Source organism: Squalius cephalus (genome assembly GCF_949319135.1).
Source record: "Squalius cephalus genome assembly, chromosome: 2".
Classification (NCBI taxonomy): domain Eukaryota; kingdom Metazoa; phylum Chordata; class Actinopteri; order Cypriniformes; family Leuciscidae; genus Squalius; species Squalius cephalus.
In genome coordinates, this window is record NC_137123.1 from 5094311 (window position 1) to 5116096 (window position 21786).

The 21786-nt window shown below is 40.1% G+C and overlaps 1 protein-coding gene across 1 annotated transcript; it reads left to right on the forward strand.

The window, feature by feature from the left end:
- The first annotated feature begins 2215 nt into the window (after positions 1-2215).
- Positions 2216-19042, forward strand: LOC307154497 (deoxynucleoside triphosphate triphosphohydrolase SAMHD1-like). Its single transcript, XM_079864501.1, has 17 exons — positions 2216-2359; positions 6548-6731; positions 8652-8746; positions 8842-9002; positions 9275-9390; positions 9560-9631; positions 9793-9824; positions 9922-10071; positions 10155-10255; positions 10379-10487; positions 10714-10805; positions 14378-14490; positions 14659-14795; positions 14879-14971; positions 15105-15209; positions 16043-16198; positions 16577-19042. The coding sequence occupies exons 2-17, from the start codon at positions 6653-6655 to the stop codon at positions 16604-16606; spliced, it is 1641 nt and encodes a 546-aa protein (XP_079720627.1). The 5' UTR covers positions 2216-2359; positions 6548-6652; the 3' UTR covers positions 16607-19042.
- The last annotated feature ends 2744 nt before the right edge of the window (positions 19043-21786 follow it).

Consider the following 21786-nt stretch of genomic DNA (forward strand, 5'->3'; position numbering starts at 1 on the left):
TCAGAGAAAAATGCACTATAACCACCATGTACAGTACAGTACTGCCTTCGTCCTTTAATAAGGGCCACTTATTGACACTAGTTTTTTACAAAGAAACAAACTAAACACAAATACTCACAAAAACTCAGGCCTTGATTTTCTAGTTTAACTGTATTGCATAAATATGAATTGAATTCATTTGTATATAGGCAATCAATTATTTTAAATAAAGCAAATTATGAATTCTTTTAAACAATGACATGCCGACAGGACCATTAGTGTTGCTGTGTCGGTAAATGAGTTGATGATGACAAACTAATCGAGGAGGAAGATTGATCAAATGATCATGTCGTACAACCTATGATCAACTTGTTGCTCAGTTAACTCATACAAAAAAACGTATATGATTGGCCTGAGACTTTTATACGTCCAAAGTCTATTTGTCTGGCTTTAATTGATATTATCTAATTAAAGTGATGTTCATTCTGTTTATTTATTCTGAAAGGTTTTATGTATCGTACTAAAATTTAGGATAAACAAAGTAATGAATCACTAGATAAATGTTGACTTGTATTGATTGTCTCTTGATGAAATCTCAGTGCATTTACATTCACACTGTTGTTGTTGTTGTTGTTGTTGTTTTGACCCAATTCACAACAGATTCACAACATTGTCTTTCTACATATTGTTGCTGATGGTTTTTATATTTTTATATGATTTTGTGTATCTTTGGATTTATATTTTTGGTGAATTGTTGTCTATTTAAAGTGCTCTTCAGCTTTGTAATACTCTATATGAGGAATATTTATTCAATAAAATAAAATAATAAAATTACTCATCTGTGCGTGTCCTTGTTGTTCTGTAACCACAAAGTCAAAAATATGGTGGAGTTCATGTGGAACAAAGTTGCATTTTGAAAACACTGTATTAAAAATGATCAAATGGATATTATGTTTTCAGAACCACCAGCCTTTAACAGACTAACAAACTCATTATGATGTCAACATGAACATTAACTGCAAAAGCAGAAAACCATTTAGCCAACTGAAACAATACATTTCTGCCAATGTTTGATTTTTTTAAATGATCAAATTCACCAGTCAGTGTGACACACCGTCTTAATTTAAAGCCAACAAACTTCCTGATAACAAGCTGTAGTGGGTTGAGTCTGTGAATTTATAAGATCGACACAATCTGAGTTCACAGTGTGTCCGGGTCGAGAATGCTGTGCGTGACTGGCTGACGCTTCATACCTGGATGTGTTTTGCTGCACTGTTCAGATTACAGCTCCATTCGGATTTCTACATCACCATTGGGATTATTGTGCTGTTTGGATTACTCCAATTCTAACTGTTGGTGCTTTGGACTTGACTGTTGTTACGTCCAGAGATGTATTATTTATTGTGATGGTCCATCAGAAGAGCTGTGTGGTCTTTAAGTGTTTCTCCCCGTGTTTGCTCTTTGGCTCCTCCTACTCAACCCATCTGTGGATGATGTCCCTCAGCTGCACCTGCTTATCAGTCCAGAGCCAGACAGCAGAAGAGCTTGAGAAACAGAGTTTGAGAAACATTTCTCCAGAACGCTGTCTGTGTCCTGTCTCTGCAGTTTAATATTGTGTTGATGAACATGAGAACTGCTTAACTTTCCACTCTGTGGTATTGTATTATTACTTTTATTTAGTTATTGTTTTCTCCATTTTGGGGACAGGAAGGGAGCTAGTGTACAAATCTGTTTTTCTTGGTAGTTTAGTCAGATGTTAAAATTCCCCATTCAGATTGCTTTTTGTTTGTTATTTTGGCCTTGCCCTCTCCTGAAGCCATTCCGCAATTTTTGAAGCCGTTTTCAAAAAGCTTCGTTTTCATTAATAAAAACGCTGTCTCAGTGTGGACGGAAAGCCAAAACGGAGAGAAAAAGATGCAAAAAGGCCTTAAACTGCAAGGGTAAATGTTGGAGACACTTGGAATAATTAAATAAAAGTAATAATACAATACCACAGAGTAGAAAGTTAAGCAGTTCTCATGTTCAACAACACGATATTAGACTGCAGAGACAGGACACAGACAGCGCTCTGGAGAAATGTTTCTAAACTCTGTTTCTCAAGCTCTTCTGTGTCTGGCTCTGGACTGATAAGCAGGTGCAGCTGAGGGAAATCATCCACAGATGGGTTGAGTAGGAGGAGCCATAGAGCAAACACAGGGAGAAACACTTAAAGACCACACAGCTCTTCTGATAGACCATCACAATAAATAATACATCTCTGGACGTAACATGCAAATGTGTAACGTGACACAGCAATCTTTTCTACATGATAGTTTTGCCATCGGGCTTCTGCGAGCTCTCTACCCTTCTGCATCTTCCACCACTTTCGCCTCATCAGTGGGTGAGTAACCGTTCTCTCTATCAGTTGCGCTGTTTGTTTACTACTTGCTATCTTGTGTTGTCTCCCTCTTAGTTTGCTTTTTTTTGTTGGTGATGTGACGTAGAGGGTCTGGCTAATGTGGTTTTCGCCAGTTATTGGCATTGCTCCGACGGAACAAACATGCCTCTCGCAACATTTTTTCAGTTTATTTCCTTCCTTTTTTTGCCTCATTTTTTGTCTGTAATCCATAATGGTAATTGGATATTCACTGGCTCAACCAAGGGCCTTGAACTGCCGTCAGCGTCTTGATTCTTTGATGTTTGAAAACTGCCATAGACTAGGAGTTCTCCATCGTCCATGGTAAACACATCGCTCAACGAGTCTCCATGAGTATCCACTGCTCCAAGCCTGATGTTCTTCCATGCATCTGGTCTCACTATATCGTCCAGGCCTACTCACCTTTGAATCCCTCACATCGTCACTTTGCTGTTCTGAACTGTCGATCTATCTCCGATAAAGCCCCTTATCTCAATGGATTTATCAAGGACAACAAACTTAACATTTTCTTCTCACTGAAACTTGGCAAGTTCCTGATGATTTTCTGTGGTTAAATCTACACAAGCCGGATGGATATAAGTACTTATCTAGACCACGACTGCACGGTAAAGGGGGTGGTCTCGCTGTTATCTATCGTGATCATTTCTGACTCACACAACTTGATTTTCATGACACTACTACATTTGATTATATGGTTTTAGGGTTGACTCGCATGGCTCTCTTATAATTATTTTGCTCACTCAGTGAACTGTTGACCCTTGCTTGTTCCTTGTCATCTCCGGTTCTCCTGCTTGGTGACTTTAATATTCATGTTGATACACTGTGTTTGCTTTCCATAACATTGAAAGTTGTATAAGAATTTGTATAAGAATATGTGTTATCTAAAAGTAATTTGGTTTAATATTAACTGACAGATGTTATACTGAGACTTATCTGCTCTTTTGTATGTAGATTTTTTTTAGTTCATATGATAATAAACCTCAGTCTCCATATGTTGTATGATGTTATTTGCTATAAATGCGATACGTTGACTGCTGTAACATTGTGAGATAGTAGTGGCTGTTTGTAGTTGTGGTGGGGCCTATTTGGGGGAAAATCCGTCCCTGCTTCCAGCCATTACACATTATTACACTTATTACTAACCAGTTTGACTTAATTTTTGTTATACTTATACAGAAGTTATTATTGAAAAATAACATAATTTTAGATGTTGACATTTAATTGAAAATGTTTGGTTTGATTGTTGATTATTTAAGTGTTTGCTTTTGTTGAACTTTTGACCCTTCAATATTTTGTTGCTTTTGTTTTTAACATCAGTTTATTTCTCTGATGGCTTTAACTGTTTTTGTAATGTTACAATTCATACAAATCAACTCATACCTGTCTCCAAGATCCAAACAAATCCACATGCGAACCTCTTGCATATGAACACCAGAAGTGTTGATCTATTTCCGCCGGCCAGAAACAAACGCACCTACTATTTTTGTTCCTTCCCCTGATATTTATACTTGGCTAACCACACCCCCTTGATTCACAGCTTTACTGCCTTGATATCACCCGCTACAGTAAGTTCTTTTGTTATCACACACAGACAGATGATGACATAATCATCATAAAGTCTCTTCATTCACTGATCTCATTCAGAGTTTAATCCTGTATCAAATGTGTTACATTACCACCACTGTGAAACTATAGCAAGAACTCCAACAGCAATCAGTTACTATGAATATATATTTTTTTATTCTGGATGTAGAATCATACTGTAGTTTCACAGAGATACTATGATCAATATATAATATACAATCCAAGATTAGACACAAGGAGGGGGAATTAGTGAATCAGACAAATCTATGATGATTTTGACATCGCCACAACAGCCAAAAACACCTAATAAACTTCCTCTTGGCCTTTTCTTCCTATAGCAAATGTGTTTAAAAAAACAACAACTAATGTTAATTGGTCAAGGGTCAGGAGCCCAACTAAAGAAAACACCGATCACCATAATGGTGACTACAAGCATTTTTTACATTTTAGAACTTCTGCTGAGATCTTTAGAGATGTATTGTCTTTTACTTGCAGTTGATTTCAGGCTTTGTGGTTGTAAGTCAGTTGTAGTTGTGTTTCATTTTCTGAGAGTGCAAGCATGATGTTGAACCAACATCACATTGTAACATTGATTCAATGCCACTACCATTGATTTTTGGTCTAAATTTTAAAAATTTTCAACATTAATTGCAGGTGCAAATGTGATGTTGATTCAATGCAATTAACGTTGACACGTTAACATCGATTTAACATTGTTTCGATGGTGGCTTGTATCTGTGTTTTTAGTGCAAATGTAAATTATGACTAGAAATAAAATGCAAAATTTTTGATTAGTCTAAATATAATTGAAAGACATGTTCTGAGCTCTATGATGCACGATATAGGCAGTAAAGGCCTGTTATAGGGAATAGGTGACTCCTGATGGCAGGATATCTTTTAAATGTGTTTTTAAAAGAGAAAGAAAGAAAGAAAGAAAGAAAGAAAGAAAGAAAGAACTAATGAACTGGTTATATCCTCTGCTTATTATAGTGAAGAAATTAAACAAATTAGAACATGTTTCATTGATAAAGTTAAACAACATTCAAAATAAAAATTAACTAGAAAGCAAAACATTGCCTTTTAAAACTGATCTAAAAATACAAACACCTTTTACATATGGCAAGAGACAACACATAATTATGTTTCAGACCTCTGTGGACAAAACGTACAGTGATGTGTGTCCCTGTTGTATCTGTAACTATGACTGCTGGCAGAATCAGCATGAGGATTGGGCTTATACATGACAACGTAGTCTAGTGTTGTATCTGTAACTAGAATCTAGTCTAGTGTTGTATCTGTAACTAAAACCCAGTCTAGTGTTGTATCTGTAACTAGAACCTAGTCTAGTCTTGTATCTGTAACTATGAGTGCAGGCAGAATCAGCATGAGGATTGGGCTGATACATGATAACCTAGTCTAGTGGACATTCTCCACATTTCTACAGGTCTTCATTACCGTCCTCCTAGACACATGAGCAAGACAAAAGCAAATTATTGAAAAAAAATTTGGAAGATATCTGTACCTGACAACTCGAAATACAGAGAGAAAATTCTTTGTTAAAAAGTTGTATGAGAAAAGTGAAGGTAAGACTTTATTAGTGAAATTTATATAAATATTAGATGCAGTCATGGGTTAATTAGTATGCAATTATTAGATAATTCATGATATTTATTTATGTTTTAAAAACCTGATCTGTATGAACCGGAAATTGCATTTTAGTACAATACTAATAAAATCATTAAAAAACAAAGTACAAAAAAAAAAAAAATCTATATTTGACAAAGTTCCAATTAGGGCTTAAACTAGATTTAAGTACATTTAATTGTTTACTATATATTTGTATTTTAGAGTTTAATAAATCAATTTCTGATTTAGCGATATTGGGATCTATTCAAACTGATCAATTCTGAAGCTTCACTAATATTTGACTGTATACAGATTTTTGTTATACAGAAATGAAATGGCATAAGGGGAGTAAAGGGTGACTTAAATGCTATATTTTTGCATGACCTAACCATTTGCATATATTTGTTAATGTCATGATTCCAGTCTTCTGTTAGCCTTTCTTAAAGACTTTTAAGTGTTCTCTGTTCTCCTTGCTTCTGTGTTCATTGTGTCCTATGGCAATGGCTGTGTTTGTTTCCCTGTTCCACAGGTGTGTCTTGTTAACTTGTTAAAGGGTTAGTTCACCCAGAATTCTGTCAGTAATTACTCACCCATATGATGTTCCAACCCCGTAAGACTTTCATTCTTCTTCGGAACAAAATTTAAGATATTTTTGATTAAATCTGAGAGCTGGATCACTCCTTCAAAGGCTTCTATGTAATTTAATTCTGCCGGCCCAGAAAAGTTGTTAAAACTTAACAGGGCTTAAATAGGCTCCCCTTCCAAAGTTTTAAGACAAATACATTTACAAGAACTGTACAGTAAACATTGTGTGATCGGCACTTCCTGAATGTGTTTCCAGCAGCAGTCGCTCTGATCCGACTCATTCCCCTTCACTACAGTTCAATGTTTGTCTGAGACACACCCTCATAGTTTAATGACAACTTTCCTCATGTATTCCAGTGGGTAGAGCTGCTGGATCTATAAAATCTGTACGAAGTTCTAGAGATCTTTATTGCCTCCTCATCTGAGCTTTTAACAACCCACAAAAAGAAGACAAAGGAGAAGATGCAAATACACAAAACAACTCTCTCTGATCTCAGGAAAAATCTTCAAGATCTAAAAAAGACATATGAAGAAATTGAAGGTAAGGGAAGACATGTACACAACTCACTGTCATATGATAATGTGTATATATAATTTACTGAAGTTCATGTGATACATCTATCTCCTGCTCCTATATTTGTGTTTAGAGTAAAATGAATCTGTTACATATGATTTACAAACCAGGGGAAAAGAAGTTCAGCACAAGATTATTGCTCTGCATCAGTGTTTTCTGATGCTTATGGGGAGAACATAGGTTTTCTCAGAATAATGAAGCCTAATTGGTTCACGTCTGTGTAACTTCACAGACAAATGGATTTTCAAAGAGCAAATTCATGCGATGTTTGTAGCAAAATGCCATACCACGAGAGTGGCTTCCCAGCACCTCTCGGATGAGCACACAGAGGGCATCGCTTGACAAGGATGTGTCCACACCATGGCTGCTCCCACAGAGACCAGCTGCTCTCACTGCCAGAGCATGAGTCTCGCCCTGTTGTGCCCAAAGATCACTTTCTTTCATGAGAGCAATCAATCATGCCTCGCACACTCTCCAAATGATCTTCCCCTCTCAAGTCGATACGGAAGAAACAGCGGAGCCACCGGGGCTGAGCAATAGAACTGTAGCGAGCTCATGTTCGGCCCAGCGCCCGCGTGTGTCGATTCACCCACGCAGCCCGCACACTGGCTCAGCCCCAGGAAAAGGCTAAACAAGGTAAAGCAGCGCTTCCGCTCAGCTAAGTGCTTCCTATTTCCCAGGAATTAGGGACCCGCCCTAGGCTAGAGCTGGATCCTGAGCAGCTCAAGCAGCCTTGATATTTTGGGCATGAAGAGTCCCGCCCAATGTGAGCATGTGTTCACCTCCCAACCCCCTGTTCAGTTCTGGGCATTGGAGGCACTGTGTTTGGCCGGTATTGGGTCCAGACCTCCTTCCACTGTTGTAGTGAACCAAATAAAAGCATACCCACTCACAAAAATGGGTCAGCTGCTATCAATAGCCCCATGGCCAATTCCGTTAAGAAGGGACCTCCTTTCCCAGGCGTGAGGGTCATTTTGGCATCCGTGATCCGAGTTGTGGAACCTCCATCTATGGCCTCTTAACGGGAAACTTCACGTCTTTCCCAAGAGGTCTCTGAGATGAATATGAGGCGAAGGCACTCTTGGTGTTCAGCTCGGGACATAGACCCCTTTTCTTGTGAGATCCCTCATGTACTTGCATTCCTACAGGAGCTGTTGGACAGCGGACGCACTCCGTCCATGCTCAAGGTATACGAACCAACTATCATGGCGTACTATGTTCCTATTGCTGGCAAGTCAGTTGGGAAATACGACCTGGTGTTCAGATTTCTCAGAGGAGGTTTAACTTCCTGGCCCCAACACAGTCTCATAAAAGACCCAAAGCTCCTCTTATAGTATGTATTTTAAGTCCCTATCGCTCTAGGAGCCTGCTATAGGGCCTTTGGCATCAAGCACCCCGGGATACGGACTTGCAGGACGGCCTTCCGTTCTGCATTAGTAACACAGCGTTTTGCAGTACATTCCTCATAAGCATCAGAAAACATTGATGCAATGCGAGTGAATTGATTGTAAGGAAAATTTCCAGTTACTAACGTAGCTAGGGAACGATAACGGGAACGAGCAATGTGTAGCTTGCTGTGCTACTGAGCCTACGAGAGTCGACGCTGCCGCTCCTCGGTCGAAAAATTCTGAGTAAAATGGCTTTTAGAGCTCAAATAGGCAGTTGGCCCCGTCCATTTTGACGGGAAGAAAAGCCATTTGTCTGTGCAGGTGCAAAGAAATGAACCAATCAGGCTTCAGTATTCTGAGAAAACGTGATTTTTCCACATAAGTGTCAGAAAACACTGATGCAATGCTCATTCCCGTCATCTCAGGGAACCAAGGTTACAGTCCTTTAGTAACCCGAAGTGATTTTACACTGAGGATATAAAATGTCATGCTTTTCCAGAGCCTGAGAAACAACAGTCATGGGAGATTATTACAAATGAATTGCAAGACATCTTGAAGAAATACTCCTTAGACTTTTCAAAAGAACAAATGAAGGTAAACTACCTACTCATTTAACATTTCTGCTTATGTTGAGTCACGAAATGCATCGAATGTTAGTGCGATGAACTGGTGCGTTTTGTATCCTGTAGATCTTCAATGACCCCATTCATGGTCACATTGCGCTGCACCCCCTGCTGGTGAAGATCACAGATACACCTCAGTTTCAGAGACTTCGACACATCAAACAACTCGGAGGAAAATATCTGGTGTATCCGGGAGCTTCCCACAATCGCTTTGAACACTCACTTGGGTGAATTTTTTTTAGATTAAGTAATTATGTTTAAATTAATAATTTGAGAGATTTAAAGTTAATATTTAAATAATTTGACTACATTTAAACGTTCACAATTCTCTGATGTTGTTGATGTTTTTACATGGCATGCAAGGAAACAAATAAAAATATTTTTGCTATTCAGTGTTCTTGGTATAAACTTTGGTGTTGTTTGTTTGTTTGTGTGTGTGTGTGTGTGTGTGTGTGTGTGTGTGTGTGTGTGTGTGTGTGTGTGTGTGTGTGTGTGTTAGAGTGGCGTATTTAGCTGGGTGTCTGGTCAAGACTCTTCATGACAATCAGCCAGAGCTCAGAATCACCAAACAGGATTTCATGTGTGTTCAGATTGCTGGACTGTGTCACGACTTGGGTAAGAAGCACTAATGCACATGGAAAGTAAAAGTAATCCACTATTCTGTGTTTTGTGTTGTGTTTTTTGTATTTGTCATGGAGTCTAAACGCATCCAAACCCTTGTCAAATCGAGCATTGATTTAGGATAACCATACCTAGAATTATCCAGTTGCTCTTTATTTTTTAGGTCATGGTCCATTTTCCCATGTATTTGATGGTCTGGTTATTCCTAAAGCAAAAACAATGAAAAAAATAAGAGGTAAGTGTCTGTGGACATGCACATTTCTTACTCATGTTACTGTTACATTTGGACATGGAGAACTCAAGCCATGTAAGTCTGGGAAATTTACCTGAAACAGTTTATTAATGTGCATAACATGACTTACAATCCACATGAGACCTTTATTCTTTTTTTCTTAGGCTTGCCTGATGACATCCCTGAGAAGTGGAAGGTGAGAATGAACACATTGCTCACACACACACTCAGAATGGTTGGTTTCTGTAATATATGTATTTATGAATGTATCAGTCTTTGTGTCTTTACTGCAGCATGAGCAGATGTCAGTGCTGATGTTTGATGACATTGTGAAGAGTTTGAAGACTGAGAATGAGAATGTGTTGAAAGAGCACGGACTGGATGATAAAGACGTCACCTTCATTAAAGAGTTAATCAAAGGGGCAAAAGATTCAGTTGCTGAGGTTCATACTGATACTTCATCTGTTATTGATGTGTTAGCATGAATAAAGCCTCATTTACACACAGCCTTTGCTTCTTTTTTCAGTGGACATACGAGGGCAGAGCTGAAGACAAATCCTTCCTGTATGAGATTGTGGCAAACAAACAGAACGGCATTGATGTGGACAAATGGGACTATTTTGCACGGTACATATTATTAGGCATTTTGCACAGATGGTACTATGATGTAGAATCTATTATAACTTTGAGCCAAATTATCCTCTCATTTATATATCCTTTTTATATTTCTATTTAATGTTTATTTCTCAGAGACTGTCATCACCTCGGCATTCGAAACAGCTTTGACCATCAGCGTCTGCTGAAGTTCGCTCGAGTCTGTGACGTGAACGGGAGAAATCATATCTGCTTTAGAGACAAGGTGCATGATTCAATTATCACACACTATGATTACTAATCAAAGACACACACATACTGACTGTATGATGTACTGAATATATTCAAGATTCATCTACTCTGATTCATCTACTGTTTTATATTTATATTCTCTGCTTAAAACTTCAGGTAAAAAGTGACATTAGCTGTTGAATGTGAACACTGCATTATGGGAACTGGATCTGTGACTCTGGTGTTTGTATGTCTAACAGGAGGCAGATAATGTTTATGACATGTTTCGCACTCGATACACACTCCATCGCCAGGCCTACCAGCACAAGATCTGCAACATCATTGAAGAGATGTGAGTCTCTCTGTTTGCAGTGAATATGAGATTTCACAATATTTAATCTGTTGCATGACTTATTCTTCTAACACAAATTCAGCATTAGACACTAACTGTCACGTAATGGGTAAAACTGGAAGCGAGGATTCATGTGCGTAAAAGGAATTTATTAAGTAAACAAAACAAACTTACAAACAAAACAACTCCGTGGGGGAAAAACAGGGGAGAACTCAGGCAGGCATCAAGAAGAACACGAGGGAACATAGACAACGAACCAGCACAGGACTGCAAACACAGGGGGACTAAATAGGGAACAAACAAGGAAGGTAACGAGGCAGGCAGGTGAGGGACATTAAACAATAACGAGATAACAAGATGGGCGGGGTTTGACAATTGACAGGAGAGCACATGGCACAAGGAAATAACACGACAGCTATGTGCTCACAACAGACCAGACTAACACAACACATGACAAACCGGGAGTGTCACAGCTCTGTCACTAAACCAAGAGAAAACCCAGACAAGGGTGACAGAACTGTGACACTACCCCCCCTCAAAGGAACGCCACCTGGCGTTCCCAAGGAGGGACACAAAAAACAAGACAAGAACATCAAACGTGCAAGACCAAAAAGCAGACAAGACAAGCAGATCAAAACACATACACCGAGAGGGAAAGGAGGGAGGTAGAACTGTGGGGAATTAGGGGGAGGGACGGAGGGCCAAGACCATGGGAGGAAATGGACACAGGGGATGACAGTTCATCAGGCGGCCTGGGCGGAGACGACCCTTCAGGCGACCAGGGCGGAACAGATAGTCCATCGGGCGGTCTGGGCGGAGACGACCCTTCAGGTGGCCAGAGTGGAGCAGGTAGTCCATCGGGCGGCCAGGGCGGAGACGACCCATCAGGCGGCCACGGCGGAGACGACCCATCAGGGGGCCACGGCGGAGACGACCCCTCGGGCGGCCACGGCGAAGACGACCCATCAGGCGGCCACGGCAGAGACGACCCTTCAGGTGGCCACGGCGGAGACGACCCCTCAGGAGGCCACGGCGGAGACGACCCCTCGGGCGGCCACGGCGGAGACGACCCCTCGGGCGGCCCGGGCGGAGACGACCCCTCGGGCGGCCTGGGCGGCGACGACCCCCCGGGCAGCCAGGGCGGCGACGACCCCTCGGGCGGTGTAACTGGCACCAACGGCTCAGGCACTGGAACTGGCACCAACGGCTCCGGCTCAGGAACAGGCACCAACGGCTCCGGCACTGGAACTGGCACCAACGGCTCCGGCTCTGGAACTGGCACCAACGGCTCAGGCACTGGAACTGGCACCAACGGCTCCGGCTCAGGAACAGGCACCAACGGTTCAGGCACTGGAACTGGCACCAACGGCTCCGGCTCTGGAACTGGCACCAACGGCTCCGGCTCAGGAACTGACACCACCGGCCCAGGAACAGACACCACCGGCCCAGGAACAGGAACAGACACCACCGGCTCAGGTACTGGAACAGACACCACCGGCTCAGGTACTGGAACAGACACCACCGGCTCAGGAACAGACACTGGCTGCGGCTCAGGAACAGACACTGGCTGCGGCTCAGGAACAGACACTGGCTGCGGCTCAGGAACAGACACTGGCTGCGGCTCAGGAACAGACACTGGCTGCGGCTCAGGAACAGACACTGGCTCCGGCTCAGGAACAGACACTGGCTCCGGCTCAGGAACAGACACTGGCTCCGGCTCAGGAACAGACACTGGCTCCGGCTCAGGAACAGACACTGGCTCCGGCTCAGGAACAGACACTGGCTCCGGCTCAGGAACAGACACTGGCTCCGGCTCAGGAACAGACACTGGCTCCGGCTCAGGAACAGACACTGGCTCTGGCTCCGGCTCAGGAACAGACACTGGCTCCGGCTCAGGAACAGACACTGGCTCCGGCTCAGGAACAGACACTGGCTCCGGCTCAGGAACAGACACTGGCTCCGGCTCAGGAACAGACACTGGCTCCGGCTCAGGAACAGACACTGGCTCTGGCTCCGGCTCAGGAACAGACACTGGCTCTGGCTCAGGAACAGACACTGGCTCTGGCTCCGGCTCAGGAACAGACACCACCGGCTCAGGAACAGACACCACCGGCTCAGGAACAGACACCACCGGCTCAGGAACAGACACCACCGGCTCAGGAACAGACACCACCGGCTCAGGAACAGACACCACCGGCTCAGGCACAGGCTCGACGGCGGCCATCTTGTCAGGGGACACAGGCTCAGCAGGCGTGACGTGAACAGGCTCGGCGGCGGCCATCTTGTCCGAAGACACAGGCTCGGCAGGCGTGACGTGAACAGGCTCGGCGGCGGCCATCTTGTCCGAAGACACAGGCTCGGCAGGTGTGACGTGAACAGGCTCGGCGGCGGCCATCTTGTCCGAAGACACAGGCTCGGTGGCCGTGACGACCATCTTGTCCGAGGACATAGGCTCAGGAACAGTCTCTGGCTGGGCAGACGTGACGTGAACAGTCTCTGGCTGGGCAGACGTGACGTGAACAGTCTCTGACTGGGCAGACGTGACATGAACAGTCTCTGGCTGGGCAGACGTGACGTGAACAGTCTCTGGCTGAGCAGACGTGACGTGAACAGTCTCTGGCTGGGCAGACGTGACGTGAACAGTCTCTGGCTGGACAGACGTGACGTGCTTCCTCTTCCTCCTCCGCCTCCGGACCACCGGACTCGAGACCACCGAATCCGGGACCATCGGAACTGAGACCATCGGAACTGGGACCACCGGAACTGGGACCCCTGGAACTGGGACCCCTGGAACTGAGACCTCTTTAGCAGGAGGATTACCGTGACGCTCCAAGGAATTCACAAATTCCTCAAACGTCGTACGTTGTAAAGCTCTCATTATTAGGAAGTCGATGGGTTCATCAAGGGCGTAGTTAAATAGGTCCTTAAGGGCCATCTCACCCAGCCCCAGCCCCTCTGCAGCGGAGCTGAACTCCAGGGCAAAGTCTCTCACATTCGTCCCCTTCTGTCGAAGGGAACTCAAGGCGGTGAACTTAACAATGCGTTCATAACGCGGGCAGGAAATAGGAGAGGCTGGTGGCTGGCGTGAATCCTTCCGCTGAATCCTCATTATGGCTGGTTCGTTCTGTCACGTAATGGGTAAAACTGGAAGCGAGGATTCATGTGCGTAAAAGGAATTTATTAAGTAAACAAAACAAACTTACAAACAAAACAACTCCGTGGGGGAAAAACAGGGGAGAACTCAGGCAGGCATCAAGAAGAACACGAGGGAACATAGACAACGAACCAGCACAGGACTGCAAACACAGGGGGACTAAATAGGGAACAAACAAGGAAGGTAACGAGGCAGGCAGGTGAGGGACATTAAACAATAACGAGATAACAAGATGGGCGGGGTTTGACAATTGACAGGAGAGCACATGGCACAAGGAAATAACACGACAGCTATGTGCTCACAACAGACCAGACTAACACAACACATGACAAACCGGGAGTGTCACAGCTCTGTCACTAAACCAAGAGAAAACCCAGACAAGGGTGACAGAACTGTGACACTAACTCTAATGTGTTAGGTTTGCAGAAGCGCTCATATTAGCTGATCGTGATCTTCATGAAGGGAAACCTGAAGATATGCTGAAGATTTCTGAAGCCATAAAGACAGCAGAGGAATACAGCAAACTCACAGGTCAGCTCAAAGAACAGGTGAAAAACATGTAAACTCAAAGCTAAAAGAGCTAAAGATATACCGGATTACCATAAACCAGGATAAACATATTCTCTCTTTGAAAAATGTGGTTATGTGTCTCAGGACATGTGAAATAACATGTATAATAATGAATCTTCTGTTGTTCAGATGAGATCTTTGAGCAGATCTCATCCTCCAATGCTGATAATCTAAAGAAATCCAGAAACATCCTGAACAAGATCGTCAGGAGAAAACTGCCAAAGTTTGTGGGAGAAGCTCATCTGACTGAGAAAAACAAGTCAAAGGTTGGAGAGAAACTGAAAAACAGTGATGTACTGTTTGATTAACCCTTTAAAACTGACAAACCCTCTCAAATCTGAAAATTCAGGAACATCTGACAGAAACATGGAAAGCTGCAGTGCAGAAGTACAAACCCACTGACCCGACTGTGTCTCTGAACGCTGAAGAATTACCAGTTTATGTAAGTTATATCTTATTTCAGAGCAGATTTACATACTTAAACCAGATAACATGTGTTTAGTGACTAAGATGCATGTTTTTACACTGAAATAAAACAGAATTGTTTAGTGAATCTCATGTTCTCACAAGCTCAGGTGGTTGATCTGGATCACGGCATGAAGGACAAAAACCCCATTGAATCCGTTTATTTCTACAGCAAGAGGAATCCCAACCAAGCTTCAACCATTAAAGATTATCAGGTACTCATGACACTCAAACTGTTTTATTTCAGTTTTTAAATATTATCAGGTATTCGTGACATTCAAACTGTTTTATTTCAGATCAAGTCAAGTCACCTTTATTTATATAGCACTTTTTACAATACAGATTGTATCAAAGCAGCTTCACATTCATAACATGAAAATAATACAACAAAGTTTGTTTCTAGAAGAAAATTGCATCATCGTCCACCCTAAATAAGGCAGATCAATAATATTGTTGAATATTAAATGTCAAATGTCCCCAACTAAGCAAGCCAAAAGAAAGACAGAATGGAGAAAAAACCTTGGGAGAACCCAGGCTCAATCGGGGGCCAGTTCTCCTCTGGCCAACGAGCGAACAGTGTATGATTATGATCCAGGCAGCGTTACAGGTCAGAAGTCAGATTGGTCGTGTCGATGAGGCCTTCACAGGGCTGATGAGGCTGGCACTTCAGGGATGCGTCATGGTTGGGTCCAGGTGCAGATCCACCATCTGATCTGGATACGGCCGGGGTCCACCTAACTTCAGTAAACGGAGAGACTAGTTGACACTTCAGGACTGCGTTGTCGTCGCGGCCAGGTGCATGTCCTTCATCGGATCTGGATACGGCCTGGATCCGGCAGACTGCGGTAAACCTCGGTATAAGCAGAGAGACAAATATTAACGTAGACGCCATTCTTCTTATGATGTAACGAGTACATCAGGATTTATAGGAAGTGTTCCCGGTTCCGGCTGGCCTAATCTATGCAGCCTAATATGGAATAATAATTTACTCTATGATTGAGTCTCTTTATAAAACTCATTGTGTGTGATATTTGTCTTGTATTGACAGTTGTCCAGTTTCCTGCCAAAGAAGTTTAATGAAGAGCTTGTCAGAGTTTATTACAGAAGAACTGATGATCAGACAGTTGAAGATAAGATGGAGGAGAAGGAGGAGATGAAGAAGAAGGAGGAGGAAGAGAAGAAGAAGTTGGAAGAGACGAAGAAGGTGGAAGAGGCTGAGAAGTGCTTTAAGAAGTGGTGTAAAGACAACTTTGGACTCCATTAATGTGTGTATGATTTATGATATCCAAAGTTTATGGCTGCAGAGTCAGTTTGTTTAAAGGTACACTGTATAATTTTAAGTATTTTATTAGCTAAAATCAATGTCCTTAATCATAAATATGTCCTCATTGGTGTAAAATTACCTCTGCCAATGATCTGACTTATCCTCGTGAGCGATGAATTTCTTATCTTTATTTACACTGGACGGGTAAGTCCATGGAGGCTTCCTTGTCATTCCGCCATCTTGAAAAACTATAATAGCAGAGAGGGACAAAAAGCACTAGCCTACCTCAACGCCTTTCCACAACGTGTTTTCGTTCAGAGCCAGCGTCACGTGACTGAAACCAGCTGAAACGGACACGGAGATCAGTGAGAGGCGTTTGTCACTGCCCCGGCACATTTGAAAGGCTGCACTGCACGGTACTTCATAATGCAGGATCATACTTATGCCGAGCCACAGGAGAAGGAATCCTCGTCGCCAAAAAAGCCTCTTCCTATTCCTCTCCCTACCGCTGAATCCCCTGATGATGATATCTAACAATGCACGTACATCGAAAAATAAATGAAGAAAGAATGAATCACTACTAATTAGCGTAGTTCATGCTTTTTACAGTCTGTGATTCATACTGTAACATTCGTTTGTTCGTTGTGTGTCAAGTTGCAGTTTATTTGAAACGAACCTCATCACCCGAAAGAAAACTCGACAAAGTGCTATTGGAAGACGTTGTCATAGCTTCTTGGTACATAACGGCGACCGTAGTTGCAACACGCATTGAAAAAGCGAGGCGCTGGAGAGCACTATTCATTTGAATGCAAAATACAATTTCACCGCTAGATGGGAGAAATAACAGTGCACCTTTAATGAATGAACTACTGAGACACTTTATTATCAAGGAGGTGGAAGATTATTTATGTCTATGCTATTGAAGAGATATACAGATTATGAAAGTATAATGGAATTTTTTTTAAATCAAGGTGTGTTCATTATATAACGGGAATTGCATTTTTATTAAGTCAGAGGAAGAAATTGTCATTGATTTATGAAGCAAAGCCAATCACGGCATTTAAAACAACAGAGCCAGTTTAATAAGAGCCGGTTATCTGGTAAATGTGGGTAAATTTCATCTCATGCGATTTCTGGGGAAATGAGTGTGAATTATGAAAACAAATGTGCTTTTAAACTTCATATTTAAGCTTTCAGTGTTTCACCACACATCAAAAATACGTCTATAGTTGAACAGTGATTCACTCTTTATTATTTATTAAATTTCATTTTGTTCAATTTTGTTGATTTTTCTTCTGCAAATATTCACTTTTTACCGTGAATGGAAAATAAATATGTGTTTAACACACTTTTGGACACAGAAACAACATTTTATGTTTGTCTTTTTTTTTTTTTTCTCAAGAATAATCTTGGAAACAAAGAAAAAAAAGGACAATATGAGCAATTAATCTGCATATTAACAAAAACTAAATTTGTTCTTTACTTCTATTTATATATTTTCGAAGAGTTGTTTCTACACCCATACCTTCTTAAAATAGTATACATTTATTCATAATATTTTATTTATTGATTACATGTCTGCACTTAATAAACATTAATTCATAGTTTTTTGGTTAGTTCTCTTAAAATTTCAAACATTTACGTTTACATTTTAAACACAATTTCTCTATTTTTATAATGAAAATAGTATGAATGCAGATTTTATGACAACTTTAACTTATAAAAGATGAAAAGTAATTTAAATTATTTAAAACTGTAAAATGATGATTTTATTATAGAGCTATTATAGTTTTAATTAATATTTTATTTTTATAATTCCAGTTTTCCTATAATTTTAGTTCAAAGTTTTAGTAATTTTACATTTTTTACATTTTAGTATTATTATTATTGTCTTTTTGTTGTGTTATGTTGCGTGTGTCAATTTGACCCGTTTAGATTTTATAGTTGTTGGAAATACTGGTTAACCTATGTTTTTTTTCTTGATATTTTGTGACTTTTTCTCATTTATCAGCATGAACATGCATGCAAAGTTTCAACATGCTGGTGTTTTTTGACATATACAAACAAAATTACTATCACCTTCGTGATGTTCGCAGGTCAATTTGACCCGCATATTTTAACGCTCTAAGGCAACTGTACGGACCCAAAATAATAACATTTCTTGGTTATACTTTGTTATTTTTTTACTACCTTATGAAGCTAAAAAATGAGGTTTTCCATACTTATTTCAATACAGAAAAATATTTTGTCAGTCACAGATGGTAAAAATTACCTATCATTTATTTTTTCAAGCTACCTGAAATAATATTAAATCTTTTTTTTTCTTGATATTTTGTGACTTTTTCGCATTTATCATCATGAATATGCATGCAAAGTTTCAACATGCTGTTTTTTTTTTGTTTTGTTTTTTTGGCATAAACAAACAAAATTACTATTACGTTTGTGATGTTCGCAGGTCAATTTGACCATAGGCAGCTATTCAAAAGCAACTGTACAGACACAAAATAAAAACATTTATTTTATGTATGTCAGGGCATCAACTCCAGTTCTAAAGTGTAAGTGTATCTAAAAGTGCTCTAACCCAAACCAAACACACTTGAAAAAGCTAAATCATGGTGTTCAGAATTAATTGCAAATTACAAATGAAAATCTTTGACAGACACAGATAGTAAAATAAGCTCTCATTTATATATTCAAGATATCTGAAATATCTTGAGACTTCGACATAGACAGCAGGAAAAATTAGCTCAGATTAATTGATTAATTGTTCAGTTATGATGTTCTAAGCAAAAAAAAAAAAAAAAAAAAGTAAAAAAAAAAAGCTATATGCAAATATATATAAATATAATGTATATTCAAATTTTGTCAAAACAAAACAGTTTTAAAAAATGGTTAAAAAACATTTTCATTAAATCATATCTTCAGATATATATTTTTTGGAATATTTGACAAATGTTGACATTAAAAGTTTACAGTTTGAACCTGAATCTTTGTTGTTTTTCATAGTGTGATTTTTGAGGAATTGTACTGAATTCAATGTGGGTCAATTTGACCCGGACCTTAAGGGGAGTGCACAGAATTCCAACATACCACGAGGGTTAAGGTTTTTAGTTTGAGTTATTTTAGTACATCAAGATAAACTAAATGAAAATGAGAAATTCAGCCTTTGGCAACTAGCTAAAATAAAATAAGATAATGTTTATTTTAATTCATGTGCAGAAAATGTTTGTTCATGGCTTTAGTTTTAGGGAACTATAATAACCTTTGGCCAGTAGTAACACCTCAAATGCACTATTTTATTTATACATTCATGTTCATTTTAATCTAAAAACTTAGTGTTGAAATATCAAGTTAATGAACATGCTCTATTTGAGTGTTTTCTCTTCATTAATAAGCACTTGTTTGCAGTTGTGGTATATGTGTGCTGTTTTGGCAGTATTTCCACAGATGATCAGATTAATTATTGTGTGATTTCCTCCTGAGACCAGCAGAGGACTCGACTACTCTGTGCTTTCATTCCCCTGATTCATTCTTTCACATCAGTTTCAGTTCAGTTTGCATTTGTTGGTTAAAGGCAACAGTCTTCTGAGTCTTGATGAATGAAGGATAAAGCTACAATAGAGGCCTGTAAAAATCCCTTCATAGAGCCTTTACACACAGCCAGTGCTTTTGAGTTTGTGTCTATGTGAATATATTGATGTTTCTGAATTGTGCTCAGCATAAATATGGAAGTTTGGGGTTATTTCTTTCATTCGTGTACAAAACACAAAAACAGGCATAATTCAAAATTTCAAACACTCAAAATCATTCTGAAATTGGACATTGAATTTAAAACAGTGCTTTAAAACCTTTTAGCAGCTCAGCATGAAGCATTTCTCCATTGTTGAGATTCATACAGTAAATTCCGCAGTGTTAAATTAACACTGCTCAGAGCACATATGGTCCCACTCTACATGGTGTTAAAGTAACACTGAAGCAGTGTTAAAGTTAATGAGACAATTAAGTGATTAATTGAGTGATGATTGAGCATTATTGAAGACACCTGATGATAACAAGCAGAATCACTAAAGGAGAAAATCTCAAATTGTAAGCCACCGGAATGGTGATGGGTGTTTGCTTTAGTTGGGCTCTTGACTCTTAAATTATTAACTTTAATTTTTGTTTGTCTTGCTGTATCTGACTTAAAACTGCCAGATGAACAAAGAAAAAAAGTGATCTGATGGTGTTGGTTATGTTATGACAAGCATCATTTGAACTTTATGTTTTTGATTTATGTTGTTGGTTACAGCATAACTGTGATTCTGCATAAATATCCGGAATTTTAGATATAATATAAAGGATTTCTTAACCCCCTGAGGTCGGCTATCGCGCCGGCGCGATAGGCTCGTTTTTTTCCGTATGAGTGCAAAAAAATAATAAAATAAAAATATTTATTTTTATCTTATATGCTTGTGTTGTACATCAATCGATCCTGTTTAGTGTGTATTTTTTTTGTGTATGCTCATAATAAAAACAAAGTGTTGTGCTTTTCGCCAAATAAAGAAAAATAAACATGATGCGAGTTCTGCCTACTCTCCGTCAGTGAAGTCAATTCTGAAACGCATCCGAAAATGAACTGTAACTCAGCGAATACTCAGTCAAACAGGCATACAGTCACACAGGCATGAAGCTTGAATTATCTTCTTTTAAATTAAGTAATTTTTTATAAAAAACAAATATTCACAGTTTATGTAATATGTATGCAAAGAGAGAGATGTCAGTCGTTCTCATCTCAGCTAATTAAGTTTTAATGTGCTCCGCCCACGGAGAGCGCGCGCTATTCAAACGCAAATGTGAGGCGATCCAAACAAACCTGTGAAACGCCCACATCAGCTGGATAACACGCGCGAGTTCACTTTCAGACTTATGTACTTTACGATGCTGTGAGGAATAATACTATCTTGATAATAATCAGTGGCGGATCTAGAAAATTTTACATGGGGGGGCAAAGGGGTGGCAAGAGGTCTTGGCAGGGTGGCAGGGGTTGACGGTACATGGGAATCCCTATATATGAATTGCTTTAACAAAACAAACACAAAAACACTTTTTAACTAGTTATTGTTTAATCATGCCCTTACACACTACAACGGTTTTTAATTCACAACAGGAATGGCTGGTTTCATTGTGATATCTGAGAGGAATTGGATTTAATAAGACTGCTTAGCTAATCAAATGATCGATCTCCTAACTGGCACTGTATTGTGAGTTGTAACGTAATGTCGGTGTAACGGCACCCATCAGTAAAATTATGGATTATGGGGCGGTTCTAAGGGCATTGGATATTCGGTGCTTCAGCCCAAATTGGGTATTTTTATTTAAAGGAATTAATTAATTATAAAAGCGATTTAAGGGAATAAAGAAAAAGAAAGTCTTGTTGTATTAGTGAAATAATAACTATTTGCAACTTATTTTTTATTTTTAATTATACATGCATTCTCTCTAAATGAATCAAGGAAATTATAGCATAGTTTCAATTCAAAAAGGCAAAA